The sequence below is a fragment of the Typopeltis vanoorti genome, chromosome 12 (assembly GCF_054136105.1).
Source record: "Typopeltis vanoorti isolate ZY-2024b chromosome 12, IOZ_Tvanoo_1.0, whole genome shotgun sequence".
Classification (NCBI taxonomy): domain Eukaryota; kingdom Metazoa; phylum Arthropoda; class Arachnida; order Uropygi; family Thelyphonidae; genus Typopeltis; species Typopeltis vanoorti.
In genome coordinates this window covers 96,409,622-96,428,545 of record NC_143560.1, presented here as the reverse complement: position 1 = coordinate 96,428,545, position 18,924 = coordinate 96,409,622, and the positions used below count along the sequence as shown (strand labels likewise).

Below are 18,924 nucleotides of genomic sequence, written 5' to 3'. Positions count from 1 at the left end.
TGGAACAAGTAAAACATTTCAGTTACTTAGGCACGATTTTTACTGAAGATGGTAAATTAAATATAGAAATAGACAACAGAATCAGCAAAGCTGGTATGGTGGGAAGTCAATTGAATAAATTCATATGGAATAAGAGAGAAATTAGTCGGAACACTAAATTAGCTGTATACAAGACAGTGTTCAAACCAGTTTTAACTTATGGATCTGAGAGCTGGGTCAGAAGTAAAACATTTGACCAAAGACTAGAGACCGCAGATATGAGAGTCCTGAGAAAGATTAGAGGCGTGAACAGATGGCATCAATGGCAATATCATATTAAAAATGAGGATATTAGGAAAGAACTTGACATTGTCAGCATCCAGGAATGCATTAGCAGAGCTAATCTCAAGTGGTATGGTCACTTAAATAGAATGGGAGAGGAAAGATTAGCAAAACAAGTGTTCTCTGCCAGGTTGGCAGGAAAACGACCCAGAGGAAGACCAAGATATAGGTGGATTGATACGGTACAAAGTGCGTTAGACGATAGAAATATAAGATCTGATAATGTTGGAGTCTTGACAAGTAACAGACTGATTTGGAGGAAAATTGTAGATAGGAAGTTAGTAATGATGTAAATTTTTCATGTAGTACTGTCATATCCTGTACACCCCTTGAGGGTACATGGCAGGAATTTGATGATTATGATACATTGCCATCTTCATGGGAACATAAAACTATGATAAGTGCATGCAGGCACTAACAACAAGCAAATGAGGCCAAAGAGAGTAACTATCGTTGTTCCTAAAGTCCTAAAGGTGCCTCCTAGCAGGCTAAATTGGGTTGCCTTGGCTGTTGGGCTGATGTTCTCAAGATGCAAGCTTCCCAAATTCGGGGGAGTCTCATGTACCCAAATTTGTTGAGGTTTGGGAAGGTTTTTTAGAGCTGAGGCTGATTCCATGAACAATCTTTCGTATTTATATTTGCTGCAGTAGTAAAGTGGCTTTCTTCCATCGCATTCGGTGGCGGGTATCCAGAGCATGATCTGCAAGCCCAGAATGGCTATATTGGTGAAATTGTTATGGTGTAATTCAGTTCTATACATAGATAAATATCCCCAACAAGATGACTTAATTTCTGTGTGTATTCTGAATATTTACTGCAAATGATCTAGTAAACTGTCTTTTAATTAGTGGCAATAAAAATACTTAAAAAATAGTGATCTAGTCTTAAAAAAAAAAAAAAAACTATCATAGAGTACAGTCCAAAATAGTAAATTCAAATGTGATTATCACAAAATATAATCTCCATGCTACTTCAACTCCATGCATCTTCAAACCAACTAGCTACCTTCATCCATTCTGCTAAAGATCAACTTCATCCTCGTGCACATCCTGGTAGATCTGTTAATTAAGTAAGACTTAATAGCAGATATTGTCCACCTATTTGACTTTGTCATTCACTCTGGCTACTTCACATGCCAGAATAAACTTTACCAACAAATTCGGTGTACATCAATCCCCTATCTACCACACTAGCTAACTACTTCATGGAACAATTTGAACAAATACTGAACAGGATCTTTCCCAAACCGTCCTTATAGCACAAATATGTAGATGATATTTTTGCAGTTTGCCATGGTTCCCTTATAGATCCACAATAGTTAATCAATAAGACCAACAATTTTTACCATCGTATCCAGTTCACTCTTGAGGTAGAAGTGAACAATCGGATAGACTTTTTTAGATCTCATCTTACCTCATCAATCAGATGGTAGCCTTCATTTCTCAGTTCTTTGAAATGAAAACACATACTTGACTTTACATTCATGCTCTTTCATACCATCATAATTGTCAAAAATCTAGCACCATTAAGACTCTGATGCATCTTTCAGGAAATAAACAGCACCAAGTCCACTTTCCTTCCTTGCTTATGGCTTTATCAAATCTTATGTTAATAAGATGACTAATAGTTATATCCTTGTCATCTGCCTCTCATCATGATGGTGACACAGAAGTGGTCAATCATGTTAGTGCATTTATATTGTATAAAAAAACAAAAAATTGATTTGTTGTTTATATATAGTAGTTTTAAATAGTTTGTATATTGTGTTTACATAGCACTAATTTTTAACGAAGTGAATGCAGTAGATTCACTTGTTAGCCTGACCTAAAATTAGTGTTACAGTCAGTTTAATATTTGTGTATGTTTAAAATATATAAGTTGAAAGGACTTGCTTAGTTGACTGAAATTGTGTTTACTGCTTTCAAGCAAATTGCCATGAAGATAATCTGTAATGGCAGCAGTTTTCCCTTACTCCACTGAAGTGGAACTAGAAGTATAGTGCACACTGAAGCATGCAGGAGTGAAAAAAACAAGGTAACTAGTAAACAGCTAGACAGAGCTGTGTAAAAGATATATACAGATATGCTGTGATATGGAACAGTTTTTTTGGAACTAGTGAGTAAAACATACAGATATGCTGTGATATGGAACAGTTTTTGGAACTAGTGAGTAAAAGTTCCATGAGTAGTGATCTTTCAGAAAGAAGGATGCTTTAAAAGTTTAGCTGTTATGTTACAAAAGTAACTGGAATAACAGTTGTAGAAGAAAGTTATAGGAAATTTGGAACTTGATAAATAAAGTTTCTCATATAGGAAGAGAAATGTTTATCGGATATTAAAGGTTCCATTAGTGCAGTAATGTTTTGACAGCCGTTTCGGAGGATACAGCGAGTTGATTTTTAAATGTTCAATCATTTTCCCTTGAGAATCTTTCATACAGGAAGAGGAAAAAGATTGTAAATCTTAAGAATAAAGTGGAAAGAAGTAACATTTTTGTGTGATTTTTCTAGAAGCCACTAAAGGAGGACCAGTATATAGTGTTCGAATTTGAAGATTTTATTGTCAAGTCTGAACTTTTTTTTTGTATCTCTGACAAGGAATAGGAAATCTACACTTATTTCAAGATAAAGTAGTTTTCAAAAGAAGAACTGTTTCCACCAAAGAATTAAAGAAACTGTTTCTTTCAAGAGGGGTCCAGATGCAGTTAAGTGACAATATTCTTTTTATCTTCTTTTTAGCTGGTACATCTTTGGGCTCAAAAACTAGATGAGATGTGATTTGTCTTTTTAGATTTTATGACATGTTCTGCTGTTGAAGTAAAGTTCAGAATCTTGTGTATATATTTTTAAAATGTATCTTAATATTATTAAACTATTTTTCATTTTTGTATAGTGAAGTGAAAAGACTCAATTTACTTAACTGTTGAAGTTAAGATTGAATTTTTGATAGTAGATTGTGAATTATCATTGCAAATTACATATATCCAGGATCTTACTTGTGTGCTTAGATTTCAGTACAGAAATCTGATAAAACTTGCAAACTATTTTTACAATAGGTGCAGTAGACAAGATTTAATAGTTTAAAACTTATTCACAATGGTGCGATCCATGAGAGGATTTCATAAACAAATTAAACTTTTTACAAATAATAAAAAGTAGTTTTAAAACCTTCTTCAGCATCCTTCCACCCAATCAACAAGATTTCCATTTCTGTGAGAAGTTTTTGTTATTGAGACCACATTATGGAGGCTGTGGAGAGGGTTCAGAGAAGAGTGACTAAGTTGGTAAGTGATGAAAAAAATGCTCCCTACATTGATAGATTGAGAGCTTGTGGATTGCAGAGGTTGGTTGATAGGCGGAGAAAAGGGGATATGATAGAAACATTTAAATTACTGAAAGGTTTTTATAGGATTGATGCAGGGGAAATGTTTCAGCTGTGTGATAGTGATGAAAGAACAAGAGGTCATCCCTGGAAATTAAAGAAGAATGTGGTTAACAAGGGTGTCAGAACAAGGTTTTTTGCCTGGAGGGTGGTGAATGAGTGAAATTCATTGCCTGACTTAGTTGTGAGTTCTTTGTCTGTAAAAGAATTCAAGAAGAGATATGAGAGATATTGTTTTGCTAGTTTGGGTCTCCTGCAATGAGTCTACTGACTTCATGGAGATACCCATAATAATAATAATAATATAAAAATAAGGAGTTTAATAAAAATAAGCAATTAAAACCCAACAAGTTTTGTACATTGTAAGACTTGCATCATCAGTAGGTAGTGGTACATAAGTTTTACACAACAAAAGCCTATCATTATCATCATCATCATCTTCCTTATACCCTCTTTTACCTTGCGGTGTCGAGGGTCCATTGATCATCGGACCTCACTCCGTTTTTACAGGATAAGGTGGTCAGCCTTATGCCCCGGTGTATCCTATGGCCTGTAGTGTTGAGTTCTCAAGGCCAGTTTGCCTGCTTTGCGGGATGAAAAACCCCAGAATAAACTGGGGAAAAAACCCTGCTGTCCACGCCCAAAACTGCCTAACTTGGCTATGGCTGAGGAAGATCCTTCAGCTCCTCACGTCACCGACGGGAATCAAACCTAGGACACTCCTTCCCCAGGCATATGGTTGCGAAGCGCATAGCCACTAGGCTAACCACGCGAATAACAAAAGCCTATTAACAATTAATTACACATATCAGATGTTTTTGTTAACTTCACAACTATTAAATATAATTGATAAACCAGAATACAAATGGTAAATTCATTACTGTATGCATGTTGCAACATTGCTAGTTGTTACTATCGCATTTTGTGATATCACACATTATATCCTAGGTCCATGGCAGTTAAATTTTTGATGAAAGCAGACCAGATTTGATATAAAATTAAGCACGGATTTTTATTGCATTGTGTAGAGATCCTAAGCATTTGCAAGGTTTCTTTAAATTTTCTTGTAAAACAGTTATGATCAACATATGACATTTTTGTTTGCTGCCAGAGTACTTGATGGCCAGTAGTGGTTATGTGGAATGCCAGGCCTGATTTATGCTCTTCTTTTTTCAACGTCTTTTATGTCGAAAGTGTGGATCTCTCCTGACCTTTCTGTCTGGCATAACAAATGCCAGAAGAGCAATGACTCTCATAGATGCCTGGTTTTTTCATGGGGTGATGTGGAGGTTTTGGTGGATGTAAGAATCTTGATATGTTTTGAAAAGGTAAAAAAAGTCACTTTTATGTTATACTTGCAGAGCAATGCAACCACTTTGTCTGTGACATTGCTCATTTTTTATTAAACTCCTTATTTATATTATAATGTGGTCTCAATACTGAAAACTTCCCACAGAATTGCTAAACCACAGAAACTTACATTTAGATTAGGATTTCCACTTTCCTAGGCTCTGCAAAAGATAAACTTCTGCCTTTAGTCCAACATGTAATATATCAAATTCCTTGCCAGTTTGGGCTACTGCTTGCCAAATAGGAAGATCAGTGGCCATGCAGTGTGACAAACATTTACACTACATTAAATTCGATGGGCCAGAACAATCAGACTTGTGGAACAAGATCTCTACAAGACATTGAATCCAACAGAAGAAAATTAAGGTTCTCCATAAAAGTAATTATCTCAGAGAATGCTTATATAAAGAAAGTTGTGAAAGCTTGCATGCTCTCATAAACCAAATAAGGCTTAATTCCAAAAATATTATCACCTGAATTACCATAGTAAGTGATACTTCTAATTCATTTATTTGGAAAAGGAATTATGATTTTTTAAAAATGCAAACAACAATTTTATAATATACCAGTTGCATGAAACAGTTTTATGCTTGGTCTCTAAAGCATGGTCTTCAGATAATGCAAAAAAAAAAAAAAAATTAATAACATATAAAAATACGAAAAAGAAAAAAAAAAGCTTATCCTACAAAGATCCTAATATGGTATAGATTTACAACCTTTCTTGAGTGAGAATCACATAAAATTTATATGAGAAAATTTTGGTTCACTAAATGATAAAATACTTACAGTGACACAATGCACAGGGACTCCACGATTTGGATCCTTAGATGGACTCACATAACAAATGGTCTCACAGCCAGCTGCAGGACACCAAGTTCTAGTTGGATCCAATTCTACTTCTGTAAAGAAGATAATTTAAATATAAATAAGTGAAAAGAAATTATTTCTGTGGCTTAGGAAATTGGCTATGTTGACTATTACTACCACTACAAATACCATTATACCAAACAAGCACACTCACTATAGCATGTAATCTGCAGTATGGTGGATAGAAGACAAATAGGTGATATAATTGAGACATTTAAGTTGTTGAGATGTATTTATTAGGTGGATAATGGGAAGATTTTCCATATGGTAGAAAAAAGGGGAAGGAGCAATTCAACTCAGTGAAACTATTTTTGGGATGGCAGTCGGAATAAGTTTTTGACAACTGATCTTTTTCAGCATAACATCTTTCACAGGTAATTCCATGGATGCTGTCTCTGCAGCTTGCATGCTCTCAAGACCATACTCATAAACAACATTATCCAGTCCTGATGTCATTTTTGTTATACAGCTCTGTACCCTCTCCAATGCTACTTAATCCTCTTCAAATTTTAGTAGCTAGATCCCATCATCATAATCCAGATGTGGTCTGTTCACGGCTTTATACAATGGAACTACTAACTTTTTATCTCTGCTAGTCAATCTTCTCAGTACAGCAGTAATCCTCTAAGTTGCCTTCACCACCTCACTACCACTTCAATATCTGTAAACTTCAAATTTCTATCACTCTCCATCCCAAAAGTCTTATATTCTCTGTTATAGTTCCACCAATAGAGCATGTAGTCACTCATCAGTGGATCCCAAATTTCGAAACTTTGCATTTAGTGGCATTAAACTGATATCCCCCTTTCCAGTTTGTTCAAATGCTTCTGAAATGTTACCATTACTAATAACCTCCCAAGCTTCACATTATCTACTAACAACTGAATATCTCCCTGCAGTACAATGACAATTCACTGACAAAGTATAAAGAATAAAGGTTCCAGTACTGAGTACCCTAGAATACCAGTTGAGACTTTCCTTCTTCCTAATACTGCTCCCCTATGCACAGTACTTTGATATCCAAGCTAATTTACAATCCAATTCACTAACTTTTCATATTTTTATTTGATATCTTATCTAAACTCATATGTTCCATCATAAATATCAACTTATAGCATCCTTCCTTGATATCTCATAATGCAACACACATATCCTTATGGACATGTATAATACTATGATTATGAGAAGGGCCATTACCCAGACCTGTTTTCGACTTTTATTGAGGTTGAAAGTAGTGGGAACCAGACCTAGTAGTGATACCAAGGTTGAAGTAATGCAGAAGTCATATTTCCATATACAAGGGTCTCGGTCCTACTGATGAGACCTCAATAAAGTTCGAAAGCAGTCTGGGTAACGGCCCTTCCCATAATCTTAGGGATATTATACATGTCCCTAAGGATATGTGTGTTGCATTATGGGATATCAAGGCAATTGATGTGAAGTCATTAGCCTCCATATACAAGTAGTTAGTCATAAAGTGACTTCACGCACAAACTTAGTCAAGCAGTATCACTGTAAACCCATTACCTTTATCCAACTCAGCTGTCACTGTATTATAAAACGTGAGCATTTTACTGAGGCATGACCTACCCTTCACAAAACCATGATGCACCCCTCATACAGCATCTCATTTCCATCTATCCATTCCTGCATTTTGCTCTTGACCACTTCTCCGATACTTTGACAACAACTCCTGATACGCTGATCGGTTGGTAATTTGCTACATCAGTTTTGGAGCCTCCTTTATGCAATGGAACAAGATGCCAAGAAATTATATTCTTGGTATCAACTTTGGTATCACTTCTAGGTCTGGCTCCCACTGATGAGACTTCGATAAAGATCGAAACTGGCTAGGTAGTGGCTCTTCCCATAATGCCTAACATTATACATGTCCGTAAGGATATGTGTGTTGCATTATGGGATACCAAGGCAATTAATGCAAAGTCATTAGCCTCTATATACAAGTAGTCCAGCTGTGATGTTACTTCACATGCAAAATTTTTATCTGCTTACACTTGGATAAAGGATTAAACCAAGAATATAATTTCTTGGAATCTTTAATTTATAGTATAACCAAGTGAAAAAACTTTCAAATTTTCAAAATCATTTTTTAATAAAGCTAATCTCTTTACTAAATATGTGGTCACTATGCTGGCATCTTAGACAGTTAAATCACAGAAATAGCAGAATGTAATTCTATTTTATGTTTGTATGGTGTGCAATTAAAAGAAATAAGTGTTATAATAAGTGTTACATACAAAAATATTGGGGTGCTTAAGGGTCAAAGCTGTATAACTGAGAGGAGACCTCCACATAGCCTTTAAAGGAATGCGGAGAACCGACCAGGGCTTCTGACCTAATGTCCAATCCTCACCTTCTCGTGGTGCACCCTGTTGGGTATCTACTTTGATACTGAACGAACGAGGATGGGCTGGCAATTTGGGATTTAGCCGACCAAATTGTATTCTTATTGGTTAAACCAAAATAAAAAATGATGGTACAACATGACAAAATTTCATGCCGGCTGGGGCATCGCCCGGTTAAACAAGGCCCCCGTTGTTTTCACCAGGGAACCTGGGCGAACAGCGAAAAGTCAGCTACTAGAACAAATCTGAAAACAAACCCCAACTCAACATCACCAGAGTTAAAGATCGGTACTATCAACGTAAGAAGCCTGAATGGCAAAGAAATGGAGCTAGCTAACGAATTAGATAAGTACCAGATCGACATAATAGGGGTGACTGAAACAAAAAAGACCAAAACTGGTGAGATCTTTCTGAGCAATAAATACAAAATGTTATATTCAGGCAATGACAATCAAGGAAAAGAAGGAGTAGCCATAGTATTCAACACAAAATACGAGGCTAATCTTCTTGAATGGCAGTCAGTCTCAAGTAGAGTAATGTGGGCAAATATGAGAATGGGGAACTGGACAATGAGACTTATTTGTGCCTATGGTCCCACAGAAGGTTCTACTAAGGTAGAAGTGGAGGAATTTTTTGAGGCTTTAGAAAAAGCAACTGACACAATGAAAAAGGAAAAGTTGGTCCTTGTTGGGGATCTAAATAGCAGAGTAGGAAATGATTGTGAGACATACAAAAATATTTTGGGAAAATTTGGAGAAAAGAGCAAAGCTAATAATAATGGCAATTATCTGTTGGATTTCTGCTCAGGACATGGACTGGTTATTACTAACACCATGTTCCAACATAAAAATGTGCACAAATTCACATAGAGAGAAGAGGCTAGGAATAAGAAAAGTCTCATTGACTATGTTATTGTTGATAGTGATGTTTTCTACTTGGTGCTGGACACCAGAGTGTACAGAGGATTTGAAATTGGAAGTGATCACTATTTAGTCTTGAGCAGGATAAAATTGAATTTCATATTGAAAAGAATAACATGTAAGAAAGTTTTAAAGCGAATAAAAGTTGAGCAGCTCTCAGATGTGAACTGTAGACTAAAATACAGAAATATTATTGAAAAGAAAATGAAAGAGTTTGAGAACAGGAATCAAACCTTGGAGATTCAGTGGCAAACTCTGAAGAAAACATTGATTGATTCTGCCAGAGAGGCATGTGGTGAGGTTGTGTGCAAGGATAAAAAAATCAGAACTCCCTGGTGGACACAGGAAGTTAAAGAGGCAGTGAAGGAAAAGAAGAAAGCATATCAAAAGTTCCTGGCAAATGAGTCAGCTTTTACTCTTACAGAATACAGAGACAAATGTAAGAAAGCTAAACAGTGTGTAAAACTTGCTAAACAAAAGTCATGGGAGGACTTTGGCAAGAATATAGAAAATAAATATCAAGAAGGTGGCAAAATATTCTGGAGGTTGTTGAAGAAGCTTAGGAATGGAGGAAAGAGTGCTGTAAAAGGAATTAGAGATGATAAAGGTGAAATGAAAACAGGAGAAAAAGATATCCTTGAAGTATGGAGTAATTACTTTGAAAAACTGCTAAATGAAACAAGCAGTGAAGACAGCACAGTGATAAAAAACACTGACCAGGCATGCAGTCAGGAATACATATCCATACTTGAAGTAGAAAAAGCCATCAAAGGCTTGAAATGTGGAAAGGCAGCAGGAGTAGATGATATTCGACCAGAAATGCTGAAGTATGGTGGTATAAGAGTCTTACAGTGGCTGCACTGCATAGTTCAGAGAGCCTGGACAGAGGGACGAATTTCCGATGATTGGAGTAGAGCTCTCATAGTACCCATATATAAAAAGGGAAATAAAACTGAATGTGAGAATTACAGAGGTATTTCCCTACTGAGTGTTCCTGGCAAGATCTATGCAAGTATACTTGAGAAACGGTTGAGAAGAATTGTGGAAGAAAAGCTTGCTGAAGAACAAGCTGGATTCAGGCCAAATAGAGGCTGTCAGGATCAGATCTTCACTTTACGACAAATAGTCGAGAAAGCATGGGAATATAACAAAGATCTGTATTTAAGTTTTGTCGATTTGGAAAAGGCATATGACAAGGTGCCAAGAGAGAAGCTATTCAATACGCTGCAGTTATATGGTGTCAATGGGGCATTATATCAAGCGATACTTAGTCTTTATTTGAGTTGTGAGTCAGCAGTTAGAATTGAAGGAAGTACAGGAAGATGGTTTAATGTTAAATCTGGTGGGAGACAAGGATGTACATTATCCCCTCTGTTATTCATTATCTATATGGATCACATTATGAAGGAATGTGGTATTAAACCTGATATCAAAATTGGAGATGTTAATGTCAGCTCTTTGCTTTATGCGGATGATGTTATACTTCTAAATAAATCCGCTACAAGTCTGCAAGATTCTCTGACTAAATTGAATAGCTGTTGTAATAGATATGGTATGAAGGTCAGCAATAAAAAGACAAAGACAATGAAAATAGGCAGAATCATTGAAAATGTCAACTGTGTTGTGAATGGAGAACCTGTGGAACAAGTAAAACATTTCAGGCTACTTAGGTACAATTTTTACTGAAGATGGTAAACTAAATATAGAAATAGACAACAGAATCAGCAAAGCTGGAATGGTGGGAAGTCAATTGAATAAATTCATATGGAATAAGAAAGAAATTAGTCGGAACACTAAATTAGCTGTATACAAGACAGTGTTCAAACCAATTTTAACTTATGGATCTGAGAGCTGGGTCAGAAATAAAACACTTGACCAAAGACTAGAGACCGCAGATATGAGAGTCCTGAGAAAGATTAGAGGCGTGAACAGATGGCATCAATGGCAATATCATATTAAAAATGAGGATATTAGGAAAGAACTTGACATTGTCAGCATCCAGGAATGCGTTAGCAGAGCTAATCTCAGATGGTATGGTCACTTAAATAGAATGGGAGAGGAAAGATTAGCAAAACAAGTGTTCTCTGCCAGGTTGTCAGGAAAACGACCCAGAGGAAGACCAAGATATAGGTGGATTGATACGGTACAAAGTGCCTTAGACGATAGAAATATAAGATCTGATAATGTTGGAGTCTTGACAAGTAACAGACTGATTTGGAGGAAAATTGTAGATAGGAAGTTAGTAATGATGTAATTTTTTCATGTAGTACTGTCATATCCTGTACACCCCTTGAGGGTACATGGCAGGAATTTGATGATGATGATGAAGTGTTATATTAAAAATAAATGACCATGGAATAATAAGGACAGAGAATCTTAAATAATAAAATACATTATTTTCATCATAAATATATGATAATTATGATATGCAATGTAATATCACACATTCAAAAAAATATATACATATATAATAAAAATAAAATATTATGCTTCTATTATGGTACCCAAACAAAAACATCCTTCTTGTTTCTTTAATTTAACCATAATTTAAAGTTTTGGTATTATATCTTTCTGCCTAATAAAACAATTTCATTTGTTTGTTTGACTTAAACAGAGCATTAGTTGTGTTTCTATAGCAACAACAGTTTCTATTTACATCTAACGTGTAGGATAGCTTACATCATCAAGAATGAAGTAGGTGATTGTCCTAAGCTCAGTAATAAAAGACTAACTACCATGTCATAATGTATTTGAGATTCTGGATTATCCCAAACTTGTGACACAAATATAAACCATACTTTTAAATCATGTTTTAGTATGCTATGAATGTGATGAAACACTTATTAAAAAAATAATTGTGAAAATAATGAAGTATACTATTAATTATACTACAATTGCTGCCTTTTGTAAATAGAACAGGAGTGCATGTTTAATTCTATCTTGTATACTTTTTATTTTACAAGACATCTGAGGAGACCAAATGTCATGTAAGTTATAGTAAACATTTTATAAAATGGGATCAACTCTTTACAAAGGAATAAGTAACATAATTTTACAAAAATTTAAAAACTAAGAAATGAAATATTACCTCTGTTTAATTTAAATCTCTGAAACATTCTATATACATCTTCATCTACCAATTCTTCAATCTGCAAGGAAAGTGTTTAAAAAGATCACATATAAATCCCATCTAAAGCATTTTAGTACTGGACCATAAGTTACTCTCAAACTTAATATCCACCAAATTTAGCTTTACTATTCAAGATACTCAATAAGAAGTTGTATTAATGAAGAAAACAATGAGATAACTTAACAGACAGAAGGTCATTCATCCATTGAATCGATTCAAATTGTTAGAAGGCAAAGTTTGTAAATCACAAAAAGAGTAGTACAACTACTGCATTATAGGTAACTGAATTTCTTCATCACCTTTTTAATGTATGCCCTGAATATATAGTAGTAATCTGGTAGGCTGAGAGTTCTTTAGTGCTATGGATAAAACAAGTTTACCACCTTTTGTAAGTAGGATCATTATAAAAATAAATAAAGGAATGCAGTGGCAGTCACTTTCTTGCAGAGATAGCTACATTGAGATATTATGACGATAGTCCAGCACTAATATTTCATAACTTTCAACAACTTTCTTCTAAAGTGATGAATCATACAGTATATCAGGTTCCTGATTTAGTCAGTTTTTATTTTGACCTTTTAAAGTACACCTAGCTGCACCAAAACTGTCTATATCTTGATCTTCTTGTATTTTTTCCTTTCATTTTTGCTTCAAACACTTATTTTGCTAATCTTTCACATTCCAATCTTTTCGATCATACACATTCGTAAATATTAACTATGTGCAGTTCCTTTCTAGGTGTCAAAGAAGCCTGACTCAGGCTTCTGACCTAATGACCAATTCTCACTTTTTAGTGATGCACCCCCAATAGGAAGTAACTACCTGAATACTGAACAAATGAGGATAGGCCAGGAATTTGGGATTTAGATGACTAAACTGTATTCCATATTGGCTTAAACCAAAAAAAAAAAACAGTAATGATACAATATGAAATACCACGCTGCTTGGATGTTGTCTGGTTAAACAAGTCATGATGTTTTCATCACAGAACCAGGGTGAACAGTGAAAAGTCAGTTAATGGAAAAAAAAACTCAATCTCACCACCATCAGCAGAATATGTAAGTGGAAATGACAGAAGAAACGGAGCAGTACCACATCAAAATAACTGATGTTACTAAAACAAAGACAAAAACAGATAGATTCTTATAAATAACAAATACAAGATATTATATTCAGGAAATAATGATCAGAGAAAGGAAAGGGTAGCTATAGCATTTAACACTAAACATGAGAATAATCTTGAATGGCAGGCTTATTATAATCAGGAATTTTTTGAGTCATCAGAGAAGCCAGCTGACAAAGAAAAGTTGGTTAGAGATCTAAACAGCAGAGTTGGAAATACCATGCACATAGAAATGTTTTGGGAAATTTGGAGAAAAAAAAGAGCAAAGCTAAAAATGGTGGAGTACCCACAAGATTTTAACATAGATAAAGGTCTGAGCAAATTCATATATGGAGAGAAAACCAGTACCACAAAAGTGGTACTTGTGTGACCTGATATTCCTTGCCAAATGATACCTAATTTTCAATCTCAACTTTTTAATCTTATGTGTCTTAGGTTTTCCTTGTCATACTATGCATATCACTCATCTACTGACTATCTTTTCCCTCAGTTCTGACTTCTCATCCTTGAACTTGATTTTCTGCAGTCCAAATTCTCTAACAGTGAAGTCATCATCCTTGGTGACCTTAAACGTCAACAATTCTAAGTGGCTCCGTTTACAATTTCACTAACCAAGTTGGAAGAGAAGCAAAACTTATTTACTCTAAGCAATGGTCTAAAGCAAATAATTCATCTCTCAACCAGAATTCCTGGCAATTCTCTCAACACTCTGGATCTTTTCTTAACCAGTTTTCAGGTACTCTGCCGAGGTGACTGCTCCTCATTTAATTCAGATCATGATCTCGTCCAAGTTTCATGTCTAATGAAATGCCATCCACAACATTCATAACCTCATATATTTTGATACTAAAACATATCAAGTGGGAAAGTCTCCAAGACTTTTATTTCTCTTTTTTTCATGGTAAAAACTATTGTTTCCTTTCTTCAAATCAAGATATGTTGTGATCTTCTTACAGAAATCCATGTTGAAATGAAGGCCTTTATTCTTCACCCTGTTCAAAATTCCCACCCTATATATCCAAGCCATGGTTTCACAAAAAAAAAAAGTGCCAGGCAGTCCAAAAAAGTGGTTTGAGACAAAAACTCCAGCTTCATTTACAGGATACAGCACTCAAATCCATTATTAACAGTGCTAAGTGCTGCAATGAAAAGGCTAAATAAAAATACTCACTATCTTTGTCAATGGTAGTTGTACCTGTCCTCTTGCAAAAGCTGTTGGGTGCAACCTTTATCCATCTGTGTTTCCACCTCTTTCTCACCCAAATGGCAATACTACCATTTGGGTAAGAAAGAGGTGGAATCTAACTCCTGCATAGATGACCAAGACATATCATCTCCTTTAGCTGAAACATGGCAGTACATGCATGCCTCTTGAGCCTTCTGCCAGAAATAATCTTTAACAACCACAATACCAAAGTGACTTCTGATCCAGATGGAATCCCAACAGTTCTGTTCTAAAGATGTTCTCCTAAACTAACACTTCTTAATCATCTATACACTATATTATACTCAGCTTACTTCCTTGCTGTAGAGTCGATGTCCACACACAGTCAATTCCTAAAAAAGTGATAAGTATCTACCATTAAACTATGACTCTCACCTCACTGTTGTCTAAAGTAATGGATATAAAAGCAGAGGTAGATGGGCTAGAGGTATTAAAAATATTACAAGGGCTTGATGTAAAACAATAACAGAATCAGACAAAATATTGGTGATAAAAAGTGGAGAATTCAGAATTGGATGAACCAAGATCAATACTGTGGAACATTGATTATAAATAGTTTGAGCATAAATGTGGGCTTCAACGTTGGGTAACTAGGCAAAGGATAGAAAGCATAATAGACATACAGATTGATAAGGGAGCTTTTATAGTACAGATGCAGTGGACTGGAGTTATATATATATATATAAATCACTGGTGGAGAGAGAGATTAAGGGATCACCTGGAGAAGTCAAGTAAAAAAACTGTAGTCATGGGTGCATAGGTATAGGTTTTTTCCTAGATTGCAGTGAATGAGCATGGTGGTTGCCAATGGAAATGGTTATTCACTTCTTCAGTGAATAAGAGGTGAGCTGTGGGAATTGAGGAACTTTCCATAACAGGTCCACAGAAGTGTCAAATGAATAATATCATAACGATCACAGTTAAAGTGTAATATCACATAAACATGTTTTCCTTTCCTCATGCAACAAAAATACAAAAAAAGTTATGTCAATAAATAGTGTATTTCCAGAGTTTGTTATAAAACACAATTCATGATTTTGTCATCAATATACTTTTTTTGAAGAAGTATGGTTCAGTCTATATCGACAATACTCTTCAGCTGGAAAGAACCAAGTTCAAATCCCATCTACCTTTATTAAAGGTTCTTTGTATCCTTTAAATGAATGCGAGTTAGCCAGTCTCATACAGAAGTGGAAGGATTTTTCCTTCCAGCAATATTAGTTTTTCATTCCACAAAATAGAAAAACCAGCCAGTAGTCAATGCAGACAGTTCATATGCAGTATGGTTCAGTCCATATCGACAATACTCTTCAGCTGGAAAGAACCAAGTTCAAATCCCATCTAGGATACAAAGAACCTTTATTAAAGCCTTTAAATGAATGCGAGTTAGCCAGTCTCATACAGAAGTGGAAGGATTTTTCCTTCCAGGTATATTAGTTTTTCATTCCACAAAATAGAAAAACCAGCCAGTAGTCAATGCAGACAGGATTAACTGCTTGATCATAAGGAGTAAGTAGGTTTCTAAGAAGCTATGTTACTTGGCTGTGAGAAGCCATATACTTTTTTTAAAGCAATAATATTAGAATACACAGTGGATGGAAATTTCTAAACTTATGCTGTGACTAAAATAAACATAGTGCATTATATAAAGAAGTTAATCTTATATTAAAGAAATTACAATAGAGAATGGTTTTATGTTCTCAATGAACTGATAAATAGGATCACTGTTGAAGATGAACAAATAATTCTTAACAACATCCAAAAATGATCAATGATAAACTTGAAAAAATATAAATCATGTACTATATTATTAACATATACTTGCTACTTTGTCTAAATAGTTTTCAATCAGTTTATAAAATCTATGTTTGAATTATCTGAATTATTTATTTATTTATTTTTTTATTTTTTAAAGAAGTTAAAGGAATCTTGCCTCAGACACTTGTACTTTGCCTTGTATTCCACACTGGGCATCAGGACATGCTATCATAACATTTCCTTCTCTAATATTAATGATCACATACTGTCTCATACACTGAAAGAGACAAATTAATTATTATCACCATTTTTTTAGAAAAAAAATAATGCGCTTTTTACACTAAAAGTGCCACTGATCACAGAAACATAACATATATACATGATTCTCTGTTCTCACCCATTAAAAAAATATGAATAATTCATATTTGAAACAAACGAAAAACTCAACAGGAACTAATAATATACAGCTTAAAAATATCGAACCCAAAATTAGAACAAAAAACATAAACTACAAACATGGTGAGGTAGGACTTTCTCTCTTGACACATTCATGCCAGTCAAAGACAATGCTTCATTCTGTTAATGTCAGCAGGTTGTGAGGCAGTAACATAACTCACATATTCACTTAAGCTAACATATGTGATTCACTTTTAATATATCACTCCCTCCCTCCACACACACAAAAAAGTCTCAAGACCTATTACATAACGTGTCATGTCGTGTAGGCAAGTGACTAGAGGAAGAAAAGAATCTTAATGTGTTTCTTGAAAAGTTGGGGATTGTAGTCATTAGGAAAACAGTATAAAACTGTTCCAAGGCCAGAGGTAAATGGAATAAAGGAAGAGGATGAGAAGTTGGGTTATTGAGTTTGGAACTGAACTATGTATGGATGTTGATGTCAGGTGTTTGTGTCTGTTAACTTCAGAGTGGCATGTATTATTCTATGGTGTCTTGCATTTTGAGAAGCAGGATGAAAAAAAAAAAAACTAAGATTATGCAAGGTTAGTAAATTCAACAATTAATTGTTTTTACTACTGGTGTTTTTGGAAGTTTTTCACTTGGTTATGCTATAAATTAAAGATACCAAGAAATTATATACTTGGTTTAATCCTTTATCCAAGTGTAAGCAAACAAAGTTTGTGTCTGAAGTATTTTCAGGACTGGGGCAACTCGTATAAGGAAGCTAAGACTTCACATCACTTGCCTTATTATCCCATAATGCAAAGCACATCTCCTTGCAGACGTGTATAATGCCATGCATTATGGGAAGGGTCACTACTCAGACTAGTTTTGACCTTTATTGAGGTCTCTTCAGTGGGAGCCAGACCCAGAGGTGATAGTAAGGTTGAAGTAATGCAGAAGTCATATTTTCATCAACTAGTTGCAAAAGGATAAAGATTCTAATAAGGATTCTTGGTATCTTTAATTTATAGTAAAAGTTATAGTGCGTGGAAAGAGGGGAAAGTTAAATTTATAGTGCGTGGAAAGAGGAGAAAATAGTTCCACTGCATAAAGGAGGATCCAAGACTATGGTTGCAAATTACCGACCGATCAGCATATCAGGAGTCGTTGTCAAGGTCTTGGAGAAAGTAGTCAAGGGAAAAATACAGGGATGGATTGATGAAAATGAGATACTGTACAGAGGACAGCATGGCTTTGTGAAGGGTAGATCATGCCTCAGTAACTTGCTCAAGTTTTATAACAAGGTGACGGCTGAACTGGATAAGGGAAATGGGTTTACAGTGATACTGCTGGACCTGGCAAAGGCGTTTGACAGGATACCACATGGAATTCTAATCCGTAAACTACAACATATGGGAATGGATATAGGGTTGGTGAGATGGATAGCTGGGTGGTTGATAGAGAGATATCAAAGAGTAGTTTATTCAGGAGTAGAGTCCAAAAAACGGCCTGTGACTAGTGGTGTGCCACAGGGTTCTGTTCTTGGACCACTGCTGTTTAATCTGTTCATTAACGATATAGGGAATGGTCTAAGTGGGACAGTTCATTTGTTCGCTGATGATGCAAAGTTGGGTAGAGCGATAGTGAATGCAGAAGATGTCAAAGTCTTGCAAGATGACTTAGATAGATTGGAGTTCTGGACTAAGGAGAATGGATGTCAATTTAATGTGACAAAATGTAAGGTTATGCATTTCGGAGTGAAAAGATTAGCAGCAGTATACCACATTGGTGGAACTGTACTCCAAGAGATTGATGAGGCCAGGGACTTGGGAGTGTTGGTGGATAGGGAGATGAAGTTTAGGGGGCACATTGCGAAAGTAGCTAAATCAGCTCATCAACTCACTTGGTTGTTGAAAAATACCTTGACGAGCAGAGAAAAACAAGTTATTGTACCTCTGTACCGAGCCCTGATAAGACCTCATCTCGACTACTGTGCCCAGATTTGGTCACCTCGGTTCCTTCTTGATGGGGAGGAGGTTGAGAGGATCCAGAGGCGAGTGACTAAGATGATAGCAGGTCTAT

At 35.4% G+C, this 18,924-nt stretch overlaps 1 protein-coding gene across 4 annotated transcripts in view; it reads right to left on the bottom strand.

Moving 5' to 3' along the window:
• The window catches only part of LOC150101033 (putative E3 ubiquitin-protein ligase RNF144A-A), a 100,012-nt gene that overhangs the window by 38,060 nt on the left and 43,028 nt on the right, over positions 1 to 18,924 (bottom strand). For all 4 annotated transcript variants that reach the window (XM_090401310.1, XM_090401307.1, XM_090401308.1 and 1 more), the window contains exons 3-5: positions 16,616 to 16,717; positions 12,293 to 12,353; positions 5,838 to 5,950 (exon numbers count right to left, since the gene is read on the bottom strand). In XM_090401310.1, the coding sequence (XP_090257436.1) occupies positions 5,838 to 5,950; positions 12,293 to 12,353; positions 16,616 to 16,717 (276 nt within the window). The remainder of the gene's footprint in view (positions 1 to 5,837; positions 5,951 to 12,292; positions 12,354 to 16,615; positions 16,718 to 18,924) is intronic.